General features: G+C 57.4%; 1 protein-coding gene across 2 annotated transcripts in view; it reads left to right on the top strand.

The window, feature by feature from the left end:
* Positions 1-5871, top strand: part of TRAM2 (translocation associated membrane protein 2) — a 70737-nt gene extending 64866 nt beyond the window's left edge. Inside the window, exons 6-11 of one of the 2 annotated variants that reach the window (XR_010835112.1) lie at positions 143-227; positions 781-851; positions 3126-3230; positions 3428-3571; positions 4334-4697; positions 4765-5526. Coding sequence is in view for 1 of the 2 variants with exons in the window: in XM_059075332.2 (XP_058931315.1) it covers positions 143-227; positions 781-851; positions 3126-3230; positions 3428-3571; positions 4334-4497; positions 5598-5671 (643 nt within the window). In the remaining variant the exon portion in view is untranslated. Of the gene's footprint in view, positions 1-142; positions 228-780; positions 852-3125; positions 3231-3427; positions 3572-4333; positions 4698-4764; positions 5527-5597 lie in introns of those variants that run through there. The other variant, XM_059075332.2, reaches the window with a different exon arrangement.
* The last annotated feature ends 6850 nt before the right edge of the window (positions 5872-12721 follow it).

The raw sequence follows: 12721 nt of genomic DNA, 5'->3' as shown, positions 1-12721 counted from the left end.
CCCTCGGCCCAGCTCCTCACACCGCCTGGCCCTTGCCCCCCACCCCACCCCACCCCACCCCACCCCACCCCACCCCATGCTTGGCGAGCGCCTGCAGGGGCTTCTCTCCATCCCTCTGGGTGACTGGCCCCCTTGTCTCCAGCTTCCAGGTGAAGTTCTTCTACCTGTGCCAGCTGGCCTACTGGCTGCACGCACTTCCTGAGCTCTACTTCCAGAAGGTACGGAAGGTGAGTACTGGCGGCCCCTCTCTGACGCAGCTTGTCCCCACCGCCCTCCTGCTGTGCCTCCCTCTGGCTGCCCATGCATGGGGGTGGAGACGGGGGGTGTGTTGGCGGGTTGAGTGAGATGCTGAGCCAGTGCCTGTTGGAATCTCCCTGATGACCTCCAGGAGGGGGGCCGCCTTGTCAGACTCCCACCTCCCACACGAGACGTGTGGCTTTGGGGGGCCTGACTCATGGATGGAGAGTTCTTGCCTTTCCTACGGTCTTTTTTTTTTTTTTTTTTTTTTTTTTTTTAAAAAGCTTCTCTCTGGCTGTTTTCCTAAAGCTCTGTTCCCCAGTCCCTGTCTCCTTTCTCAACCTAGTTCCGCCCCCTGACCACTGAGTCGCCTTCAGACTTTGTGCAGCCAGGTGCGCGTGTCTCCGGTGGGGACCTGGGGCTGTCTGGCAGCCCACCTCCGCAGGCCTGCCATGTCCTTCTGCACTACCCCTGCTCCTCTACCTCCCCTGCATCTCCAGTTAGGGAATGAGCACGTGTACTGTTTGCCTCTCTTGTCTGCAGGAGGAGATTCCCCGGCAGCTCCAGTACATCTGCCTGTACCTGGTCCACATTGCGGGCGCGTACCTCTTAAAGTGAGTGACACCCAGAGCTCCCTGCCTCTTATGTCTGTGCCTCTCTCCACACAGTCATTTAATCAGGAGGCATTTATTAGACACTTACTGTGTGCCAGGCACCATGCTAAGACCTGGCAATACACAGATGGATAATGGAGGTTTCCTTTATGTTTACTGGATTGTTCTCCGCCGAGGAGGAGAGACAGTTACGGCAAAGGTAAAGGCGGTTAGTGGCACAAGCACTGTGCTACCGTGTGGACCAGAGCTGGGAACCCAGAGCAGTGACTGCCTCACCCCGAGACAGGGCCAGGGAAGGACCCCAGGGACGCGGGCCGGGAACCAGGGCTTTGCAGGTTGAGGGCAGCCTGAGCGGGGCTCCTGCCCCATGCGTCCAGGCGGCGGCGGTGTCAGAGCTCGTGGCCCCGGACTCCCTTTCCCTTCGATTTGTAACTTAGGGTACAGTAGTCACTACTTGTTTGTCCTCGTGTCATTAGAGTTGCTGTCGCCTTGAGTGTCTCTGTTGTGAAGAGAATCACTACTGAGCAGGACCTGTCCTTCTAGTTTGGGGTTTTCTTGGGCTTGGCTTTTGCAGCATAGGAGAGCACGCGCTGTATAACCTGCTCAGGTGCCTGGGGGTCGCGGGCCCGGCGTCTCCTGGGTCCGCGTGGCAGGCATCCCGTGAGAGTGACTGACCTGGGGGACCGGAGCCAGGTCTGCTCTGTGGTCTCTGGAGGCCGAGAGCAGCGTCCGTGCCTGGCTGGGCCTCTGAGGGGGCAGAGGCCATGTGGGTCCAGCTGTGCTCTTGTGTCGCAGGCTCCCATACGGGTGGGCAGGGTGGGTCTGAGGAAGCAGTGCCGCGAGGATGGGGACGGGGAGGGTCTGACCCTGCCTGGGCCGAGTTCTTGTTCTGGAAAGAGGCTAGAACAGAAGGCGGAGCAGCCGGTCCTCCAGGATCACGCTGGCCTGTCCCCAGCGAGGCCGGCCCGGCTCAAGGTGCGGCCGCCTCTCTCTACTCCTTTTAATCTAGTTTTCAGAAGTGAATGAGTGTGGGGAAAGGAGACCCTCGGCTGCAGGATTTCCCAAGGAAGACAGACCTTTGAAGTGGCCAGCGACGCGGGGTCTTGTTTGGGGAGAGCTGGGCGCTGGGGGCCTTCACTCACCCGTGGGCCCAGCCCTGCGTCAGTTCCATCTGGGTGAAGGCAGACAAGGCCCTGCTCTCCTGGGCCATCTGTTCTAGTGGGGCCGGGGGGTGGACCATAGATAAGGAAGTGAGAGAGCTTCCCCAGGGGGTTAAGTGTGAGGAAGAAAGTAAAGCTGGGCGATGGGACGGCAGACTCGTCCACTGGGCCCCCTGTGGTGAGAAGAGCTCTCTGAGGAGGGGACTCAGGTAGAGGCGCAAGTGACGGAGCCAGGCAGGTGGATACCTGGGCGGAGCTGTGCAGGAGAGGGGACCACAGGGTCAGGGCCCTGAGGTGGGAGCAGAGCTGGGCGGTAAGCCTTGAGGTGGTCAAGGGCAGGGTCCTGCTGGGCATCCTCGGCTGTGTGGAGACACTGGGTTTTCACATCAGTCTGTTGACCGTTCTCAGGATCCAGTGACTTTCCTGAATGATTCCACACTTCTTTGGTCCCCCTGGGTGGAATCACGGGGTCCCTCTTCAGCACGGCCCGCAGGTTTTCCACCCAGCCCCCCAGTATCTCCCTGACTTCCCAAGGCCCTGCCTGCTCCGCAGCACCTGTATCTTCACTGTGCAGCCTTCTTGCATTTGTTTGAACCACAGCTGCCCGTCGGCAGCAGACTGCCTGGGAAAGTCCGTAAGAGCACCGTGCCCGGAAGTGAGCAGGGGGCACGGGAATGGGGGCTCGTGTTGTAAGAGGTTGGGTCACTAGCACATATTTGATGTTGTGTTGAGTTTTGCTTCTTCGTATACCTCTTAGCTGTGAAGACTTAGGCGACAACAACAAAAAATCATTTGGTAGGAATCTTCTCCCACCAGTCCCTCATATTTCTACACGCAAAGCTCAGCAACTTGTTCTGAGCATCTTTTCTGTGCTTGGTCCTGTGCCAGATGATGAACACAGAGTGACAGGTGCTGTGAAGTCAGCCAGGGCCATCGTGGGAGCAGGAGGGGCGCTAGGCCCAGAGGGGACAGGTGAAATACCGGGGGTCGGTATTTAGAAAAATTCTTGAAGGTTTGGCAGCAGAGCTGAATCCTGAAGGATGAGGCGGGGCCCCTTGCCCCCTGCTCGTGCAGTGCCTTGTGGGGACTGTGAGGCTTGTCTGTGTCTCCCCAGCCTGAGCCGCCTGGGCCTGGTCCTGCTCCTACTGCAGTACTCAACCGAGTTCCTCTTCCACGCGGCTCGGCTCTGCTACTTTGCAGACGAGAACAACGAGAAGCTGTGAGTGATGTGGACGGGCTGAGGCCCGGTGAAGGGGAGGGCCCCGCGCTGGCGGCAGGCAGGGCCCTGGGGTTATTTTTTCCTGGAGCGTCTTACTCTGGACACCTCATCCCTCAAGCACCCTCCTTGGCCACCCTTGGACCCTCTTCCCGCTTGCTGCCTGAAGGCTGACGTACCTCCCCCGCCTCCTCGGGCAGGTTTAACGCCTGGGCTGCTGCATTTGGAGTCACCCGCCTCTTCATCCTCACCCTCGCCGTGCTGGCCATTGGCTTTGGCCTCGCTCGCGTGGAAAACCAGGCCTTTGACCCCGAGAAAGGGAACTTCAACGCGTTACTCTGCAGGTGAGTCGGGCAGGAGCCTCCCGAGCTCGGCACAACTGCCAAAGGTCAGGAGGCCGCAGACCACTGGGTCTCCCGCACCGTGATGTTTGGAGGGGGAATCTCAGACATCTGGGCGGCGGGGAGAAGAGATGCCAGCCTCCTGCTTCCATCACAGCCGTCTTCCCTGCCTGGCCCCGGTCCGTCAGGCTGCAGGCCTGGTGCCGGTACCGCTGGGAGCCCCTCCTCTGGCCCGTGCCTCACTGGGGGTGCCGGGTTCGCGTCCAGCCTCTCCGTTGGGTGTTACAACCATGCACGGGCTCTTTACAGCGTGTTCTCAACAGTGTGGCCCAGTGGCCTCGCACGGTGGCCAGGAGGGCGGTGAGGAGGCCACGGTCTCCATGACACCCGGGGCCCAGCGGGGGTCAGAGATTTGTCCAGGTTGCTCAGCTTCTACGTGGCTCACCGGGTGAGAAGCCGCACTTCTAGAATTATTTCTGCTGCATCGTAGTTCAGTTCACTTGAATCCTTCCAGCGTACACGGGGCTTACACGGGCAGTGCTCTGTGCTGTGGGTCCGGCAGGCACGGGGCCGTGTGACAGGAGCTGGACCCGCATCTGTCACCTCCTCCCGCTGCTCCGTCCGCCCGCCCTGAGGCACGTGGAGCGGAGCCCGGCACGGGCCATGCTCTTCCCGGAGGTGGTGGTGGGCCGGACACCGCGGGGGCCCGGCCTGGCCCTGCCCGGGGCACATGCAGCCGGAGCCCACCAAGCCCTCTGCCCACAGGCTGTGCGTGCTGCTCCTGGTGTGTGCCGCCCAGGCCTGGCTCATGTGGCGCTTCATCCACTCCCAGCTGCGGCACTGGCGCGAGCGCTGGAGCGAGCAGAGCGCCAAGCGCAGAGCGCCCGCCGCGCCCAGGCTGGCAGCCAGGCTCATCAAGAGGGAGTCGGGTGAGTGCCGGGTCCGTGTGGGGTGGGTGGGGACCCCCTAGGGCCCCGGACTGGGCCTGCCACTGCCCCTCCCCCATCCCACCCCTCCTCGCGGGCCCCTCGGCTCCTGCCAGGGCCTGACTGGCACGTGGCTGGGCCCACACGGCTTGTGGGTGGGGCTGGCCGACGTGGCGGGGGCCCTCGCGGCCGCGGTGGGCAGGGCGGCGGCTGGGTGGGGAGCTCTGGCTGGAAGCATGTCCGCAGGGTGGCCTCGGGGACCCCATCGAGGGCGGCTGATGCTCTCTGGGTCCTCACCTAACCCCCTGCTCCGCATCTCGGCCTGGCCATCTCCCAGGATGCTGGCTCCGCCTCTCTTCAGGGGTGACCTGAGGGGACACAGTGCTCGGGGGGCAGCGTTTGGGAGACAGCCGCTTCTCCTCTGGCCCCTGCCAGGTCCTGGGGCGCTCGTTGCCAGCCCCGCGCTCTGTCCAGCCTGGGGGCCTGTCTGCACCAGGCTCTGTTTCCTGAGTCGCCGGCCTCTCTCCAGGTGTGGCCTGCTCGGCAAGGGCGCGTGCGCGGCTGCGTGTCACAAGGAGTCAGGCCCGGCTGGCGGTGGGGCGGGTACGGGGCGGGGGCTGCAGCCAGGTGTGCCTGACTTTGAGCGAACAAACGGGGGTGTTTAGGACAACAATGAAAAGCACAGTTTTTCTGTCAGAGGAGCGTCAGGCGAGGAGAAAGAGTAAGGCCTTGTTCCTGCAGCCTCTCTACCTCCTCGCGACCGTCCCGCTTCCCGGGACCTTTGCTGAAGTGGGCTGGTGCCCTGCAGGGGCCCGAGGGGAGCTGAGGACTAGGGTCTGGCCCCGCCTCAGGTCCAGGCGGGCGGGCCTCTGCCTGCTCTCTGGTGGCTGGGTGTCATCCCAGCCCCTCCCGTGGAAGGACAGAGACCGCCCACCTCAAGCAAAGCAAGACCCTGGGGGGAGCAGGAGCCCCTGGGAGCCGCCTGCTGGTGCCCTTCGCCGGCGGGGGCTGCAGCCTGGGCCCCCTCGGCTCATCCCGCGCACAGCCTCCCACTCCTGCTGCAGTCCCAGCAGAAACACCGCGTTGTCTCCCTTCATCCCCAGGTTACCACGAAAACGGAGTGGTGAAAGCAGAGAACGGAACCTCCACACGGACTAAGAAACTCAAGTCTCCTTAGGGCCAAAGTGCTGCGAACAGGAATCCTCTCGCGGGCCCAGCAGGGAGGCCCCCCTCCTGCTCCAGATGCCCCATCTCACACAGCAGAAACCTGTCTTCACACAGGGCCTTGTCCTCTTCCTTACGTCTTAGCTTTCTCCTCTTCTTTCTCTGTGAACCATTCTCAATAAAACCAAAAATCTTCCTCTTTCCCTCCCTCCAGCCACCTCACGTGCTCACCTCTGTCCTGTGTCAGGTTTTCTAGAAGCCCGGGCTCTCACGGTTACCTTTCTGCTGGCCTCCTTTTCTCTTCCTTCACAGCTGTTTCCTTCTCTTTTCACTTGTTAATTTACCTTACTGTGCAATTTTTCTGTGTCTGATTTTTTACAACGAGAGGAGGCGAAGCCTGCAGTGCTGGCCGTCCCCCACCCAGTCCCCAGGACCTGTCCGGGTCGGCAGCCTCGTGCCGGGGAGCCTCCGCCGGGGCCGGCAGCAGACCCTGTGCGGATGGGCGGAAGGGGAGACGGGTCCTCCTGGGTCGTCACCTCCTGGGTGCCAAGGAACTGACCAGAGTACGATTCCAGTTCTGTGCGCACCGTCTTGAGGCCCCGCGGGGCCGCTGCTAGTTGGAAGCGCCGAGGCACTTGGCTTTGGGACATGGTGACTCGGTCCAGAAGGATGGTGTTGACTGTCTCAGGCCCCGTGACTCGGGAGAGCTCCCCAGTGGCCGGTCCTGGACAACAGCCTGCTCTCTCTGTCGGGGACGTGCTGAAGGAGGACGAGTCTTCCCGCTGCAGCAACGGCAAAGCGACCAGAGCAGCGGGCTCTTCTGGCAAGGTAATGCGGCAGAAATGACGGCGGCACCAACCTAGCCTTTCTTTGGCAGGTCCGGCTGCATTGCTCTTCCTACCGTTCACCAGCATCCAAAACCAAACCAAGCAGCAGTTAACAAACCAGCCCGGCCGGGGACAGGCTGGTTCTAAACCCCAGGCCCAGCAGCCCAGTTGGGCGCCGGCCTTGCACCTGACTTCATCTCTCTCGCAGGAACACTAAGCCCCCCGTGGCCCCTGGTGCCCCACGGAGGGTCACCTGGGTGCCTCGCCCTCTGGCCTCACTTGCTGAGTGTCCTTTGGAATTGTCGTCGTCGTCTGCTGCTGTTTGCTGAGCACACCCACAGCGTTGTAGATGGTTTGAAGCCAGGCTGACTCAGAATCGCTCTGTGGGTTAGATGGGCAGACACAGCCGCGCTGATGTGCATCTCTTGGCCCTCTTCCCGCACACGTCCTCCCGCTCTCCCCAAAGACAAGGCCTCCAGGCCCTCATGGTGCCTTGTGAGGACTCCAGCAAGGAGGCCTGAATGCTGTGGGCAGCTGTTCCTGTGGGGACAAGAATGTCAGTGTCATCTGATATGCTGGTCCTCTTCCTGACATCACAGTAGAAACCAAACTGGATTATTACCCAGAAGGCGGGGAAGTGGGTCTTTTCATCAAGGCAGCTCCCTTCTCCAGATCACCTGCATCAGAGAGAAGTTTTAATCTACCAGTGCCTGGGGATTTGCTTCCTGACACCCTGGTAGACCCTCATCTCTCCGTTCAGGATAAGGCCGGGGAGATGGGAAGAAATTCTTTTATTTTGATTACCCTTAGGAGAGGGACAGCGTTTTTGAAAACGCGAATTCCTCCCATCTTGCCTTCTCCTTCCCTGACACTTATCTGGGCTGCAAAGCAGAATGTTGGTGAAAGGGCGGCTTGTACCAACCCTGCAGGCCCAGTCTGGAACCCCTCGGCCACTCAGTCAAATGGTCCTCCCTCCCCGCTCGTGGCTGAGCCACTGCTCCTACTTGGCCTGGGGATGCTGTGTGGCCCCCCAAGCCTGGCCCAGTCCTCTCCAGGCTGTGTCCCTGGGCCTTGGCACTGCTGTGTGCAGGAGGCCGCCCCCCGCCAAGTCATGCCTTCAGCGGATACCTGGCCTCCTTGCTGTGGGCTCGGGAGGTGGGAGCTGCAGCCGAGGTCCTGCCATTGCCCAGTGACTCTTCTCACATTCACAGGTGATCGCTGCCAGAGCACACATGCTTGGTGTGCCCTTGGTCTCCTGTAAGTTGGCCCCTCAGTACCGTGTGCCTCCTCAAGTTAGTACCACCAGCCAGGGGTCGGGCCAACTCTCGCCGCGTCCTCAAGGATGGGGTTGGGTCCCTGATTGAGAGTTGGGAAAATCTTTTGTGCTGCGTGAAACCCGAGACCATGCATGAGGCTAGCATCCCACCACCGGTTTCAGGAATGGTTCGAGGGGAGGGTGAGAGGAAAACTGTAGATGCTCTGTCACCCCAGGCGTGCCTGGCATGTTTGCTTCAGAGCAGAGCCAAGCCATGGCAGGCTGGCTCAAAGCATGTTGCCAGGGGCCGAAAGAACTCACTTCCAGTTAGTCCTGAGAGCCTGCTGGGTTGGCTTGTCCTGATATGGCCGTTCTGGCTATGTTCTTCAGTCTTTAATACTCTGAAGGCCCGGCCAGACACCCCCAAGTTTGAAACGCCGCTCAGCGCCATCTGCCAGGAGGAGAGCAGATGCTAACCTACCTCAGCAGCCCCTGCCCTCCCAGCATCCTGGCTGGCACGCGTGCAGGGGCGCCGGGCAAGGTGGCGTGGGAGAGGAGGCTGGGGGGTGGACGGGTGATCCCAGCTGCCAGCGCGCCTCCTCGGAGGCTCTGTGATGGGAAGTTATTTTTACCCTCCAGGCTCTGATAGCTACACTGTAGTAGATCACAGGTGCCCATTCTAAAGGCAGGGCAGGTTCTGGGGGAAGGAGGAGCAGGCCAAGCCAGACCTGCATCGTTGCCGAGAACCTTTTCCCTTCCTGTCCCAAGGTGGAGCTACCAACGTTTCAGAAACCAGACTAGACACCTGTGCTCTGGCCACCTCTGCAGGTGCTCCTCTTGACTTGAAACCCTTGGAGCCGAGCTGGCTGTCCTGGGATGCATGCAACTGGGTTTGCTTTGGGGACCTTGCTTCTTGTACCTTTGATTTTCTCCTAAGTGCTAAGAAAGAGGCAGGGGCGGAGAGTGCACCCCCTCCCGGTTCCACGCAGAGAATTCTAGTCCCTGGGAGCCTTTTTAAATTCAAAGTGGCGCGATGCCCATTCCCCCCTGCCCCCTTTGGGTTTCCTTCGGGCTTCAGCCTCCCTGGTGGTCTGTCCTCGGCCTGGGGGCCAAGAAAGCAGGGAGGTCTGCACGGGACTCACTCCCCTGCTGGGGCATCAGCGTCCCAGTGAACAGACCCCGTTCCTGGTGGCCAGAGAGTGGCCTTTCTCACCCTCCAGGTTGCCATCGTAGCTCACAGCCCCGTTCCTCAGGAGGGACTGGGCGAGACTGGAGAACTGGGTCTTGACAGATCACTTGGTGAGGAGCCTTCACCAGCTCCCCCACTGGATCCTAGTTCTCGCGTTAACAGTGACTCCTCTCAAGAGGCTGAGGATGCCTTCCAGTCCCCCGCCCCCTCCCCCTCCCCCTCCCCCCAACGGCTTGCTCTCTCTGCAGAGGGCCCCGAAAAGCACGGGGGTTCTGGCTCTGCGCGGCCCCTTTTTGCCCCGAGCTGATCCTGTATCTTTTTGTGTCAGAAGTGCCTTAAGTGCCGTGGTCTCCTGGCCTCCACTTGCACTGTGTGGCCAGCCCCCCAGGCCCCGGCACAGTTACATGTTAAAGGGACATGGATTGTGACAGTTTCACCTCATTCGTCTTAGCCTCACCACCACCCCCGCCACTGTCCGGGTCCGGTGGTGTCCGGTTTCTCCCTTGTGTCCGCTGGCTGTGAGGGTCCCTTCACGGGCACCTGCCCATCAGGGAAGCTCGGGGCTCCCAGGGGCACCAGACCTCCGCGCCTTGGCCCACATGGTGAGCCTTGCTCATCCAGCTCCCCTCGCGCGTAGAACAGGAGGCACCCTGGCTCTAGCCTCTTCTCATCCATACTGCTTCCCGTTCGACCCCGCGTTTCTGCAGTAAGGTGTTTACTCTCACTTCCCGGTCACAAGCGGCGCTCACAGGTGCCCGTCGGACGTGGGTCCGGGGGCAGGGGGGGGCTGTTGCAGGGCACCCCTCCCCCCCCCCACCCACGCGGTGCGCCCGCGCCTCACCTGCCTCGTCCTCGCTCTTCCGGGTTGTGCAATACCTCTCCTAGCCAGTGGTCTTTCCCACAGGCCGTCTGTCCCTTCCAGTGCGTGGCCACTGGGGCGGAAAGGACCCACGGGAGGGTGGTCGTCATCCCCACAGAAGAAACAGTAGCCATGCTCCCTCTGTTGCTGTCATTCTTGTGACCCTGGTGGCACTCTAAGTAGAACATTGTAGCATCATCTTTGAAGTCCATATAGTTTGAAAACTGTTGATAAAGGAAATGGGGCATTAATAAGTCAGCATCTGGGAATAAGATCCGTGTGACACCTGAGACATCACCATCAGTTTGCTCTAAGGGTTCTAGAGTTTCTTGTTCGTGGGGAGAGGAAGGAGGTTTTCCTGGGAATCGGCCAGGCATGGACAGCCCTGGCCATCAGCTCTGACTGGTTGTAAGCACCACCATTTCCTTGGGTACAGATTCAAGTGTTTATGTAATGAGACTACACACCTCATTTTTTCAGCTCCTCTTGTTTAATAAACATCTGAAGGATGAGCTGAGGCTGCCGGTGCCCTGAGCAACTCATAATGCAAATGTGCACAAAGCGTCTTTTTGTTTTTCTACTTTAGCCTGTTCATGTTATGGACCAAATTTCAACAAGGAACTCAAGGAAAATTTGTACCTGCCATATTTATGCTTTCATGTAAAAGGGGGGTTTTTTTTTGGGGGGGGGGGCGGGGCTTTTTACTTTCAGTGAACTTTTTTCCAAATCCTTTTTTTTTTCCTGTCCGGTTTTAAAACAAATTACGGTTTTGTATGGATTTTTTTTAATGTACATTTTGAAACAAATGATCAACAAATATTTTTGAAATAACTGAATAAAAGGCATTGAATTATTCGCCTACTTGTCTCGGTATAATAATTCCTTTTTATCTGGATGCTCACATTTGCTTTTTTTTTTTTTTTTTAAATTGGCAATCATTATTTTATTCCACCTCTTAGATGGCTATCTGGGAATTGATTAGGGTGTTGCTTCAATGCATCAGAGTATGTTTTTCCCCTGAAGACTGAAAAGGATAAGAGTGCTTTAAAATAATGATATTGCTGGCAACTTAATTTTTTCCAAGACTTTGCATCAACTAGTCTTAAGTTTGTATTGCTCACATTTGCTTTTATATGAAGAACGAGTTTGCATCAATTTCAGCCTCATTTCTAACATTTTCACTGTCACTTTTTTGCATATCTTTTGAGATATATATTTGTTTGTTGTGTTCATGTGAGTTAGGGAATTGGAATTAAGGACGGAGAAGGAGTCAGTTATATTGAGTGGTGGGTAATAATAAGCCCCATTTTTATTGGTGTCTGTAACAGGGAAGTGTGAACGTGGAAAGGAGTGTGATGACACGGGGTGTGTGGGCAGGAAGCGCCACAAGGAGGCGCACTGTGCCTGATGCCTGCTGTACGGCTGCCCCCATCATCCATGGGAATATGTTCTGAGACACACACACACACACCACCCCCCATGGATGCCTGAAACCCCAGAGTTCTGGGCCCTAAATATGCTATGTTTTTTCCTACACATACCTACCTATGGTGAAGTCTATAAATTAGGCACAGTGAGAGATTAACAATGATAATAAAATAGAACAATTATAACCATATACCATAATGAAAGTTATGTGAATGTGGTCACTAAAAATATCTTACTGAGCTGCACTCACCCTTCTTCTTACGACGTGAGGTGGCGGACTGCCCGAGGGATGAGGTGGCGTGAGCTGGATGACGCAGACGCGGTGGTGGAGCGCTGGGCTACTACTGGCCTTCTGACGACACGTCAGGAGAGGGTCACTTGCTTCAGGTGATCGTGGGTCACTGAGCCGTGACAATGTCGACGGCTGGGGATCCCAGGTGGGACAAAGTGGGAGGGTTGCAAGATTTCATCACGCTACTCAGAATGGCGCACTGTTTAAAACTTATGAATTATTTCTAGAGTTTTCCATTTAATATTTCCAGACCGTGGTTGACCATGTTTAACTAAAACTGTGGAAAGTGAAAGTGTGGATAAGGGGGACGACTGTGTTATGCTGTCACTTGGCTAGGAGAGGATGGGGCCAAGTCTGTGTAAAAGCCACCGGATGTCAGTGTAGGTGCTGGATAGATGCTGTCCGAGTGTTGGTACCAGCAGTGGGCACAGGACACTGCTGGCATCAGATGGCCTGTTGCCCATGGCTGTCTGCTGTTTTTCCAGGACCATCTCCAGAGAGAGCTCAGGAGATGAATACAGTTAGTTGAGGACAGACATGGGCTATGAGGACCAAATAGGAACCATGTACCTGAGGCAAAGGCACGGTGCCAACGGAGAGCAAGCGGCTCAGCCGGAGAAGCTGGTGACCCTGGGCAGTCGGCCTTTCTGAGCCTGCTTGCTCCTCTGGGTTCAGCGTTTTGGGGGTTTGGGGGGGTGTCGGCTGGCTGCTTTGTGTGTTTCTGCAGGGAACGGTGGTGGTGAGGTTTAGGGGTAGTGAACGCTAGGTTCATGGTTCAAATAAAGACTCCATAATTAATCTCTATAGGAACATGCTTGTGCTCCTACACCAGCAGGATATTCACTCACCCAGATAATCCTTGATTTTCTGGAAACATCCAGAGACATCTTCTCAGGTACCCCTAAAGCCTATAGATATGGGCTTGATACACCCTAATTAGATGGTATTTTCAGGCCCCTGGTGGTATAGACAGAGTACAGTTAGGAAGGAATCAGAGATAGCATTTATAAGGATGAAGTTGGTGGCTGACTTCAACTAAGGAGCAGCCCTGCTTCTGAAAAGTCCATCAGAGCTCCGTCGATAACCAGTAGCTGCTACTAGTCTTTTCTGCCTATCTTGAGGCCAGGCTCTCTAAAAGCAGTTTTTCTAATTTTTTTTTTTTTTTAACTACAGCCCACATCAAGAAATGTTTTACATCATGACCCAGTAAATA

Source organism: Kogia breviceps, chromosome 10, assembly GCF_026419965.1.
Source record: "Kogia breviceps isolate mKogBre1 chromosome 10, mKogBre1 haplotype 1, whole genome shotgun sequence".
In the NCBI taxonomy this organism is placed as follows: Eukaryota; Metazoa; Chordata; class Mammalia; order Artiodactyla; family Physeteridae; genus Kogia; species Kogia breviceps.
This window is presented reverse-complemented; position numbering and strand designations above follow the sequence as displayed.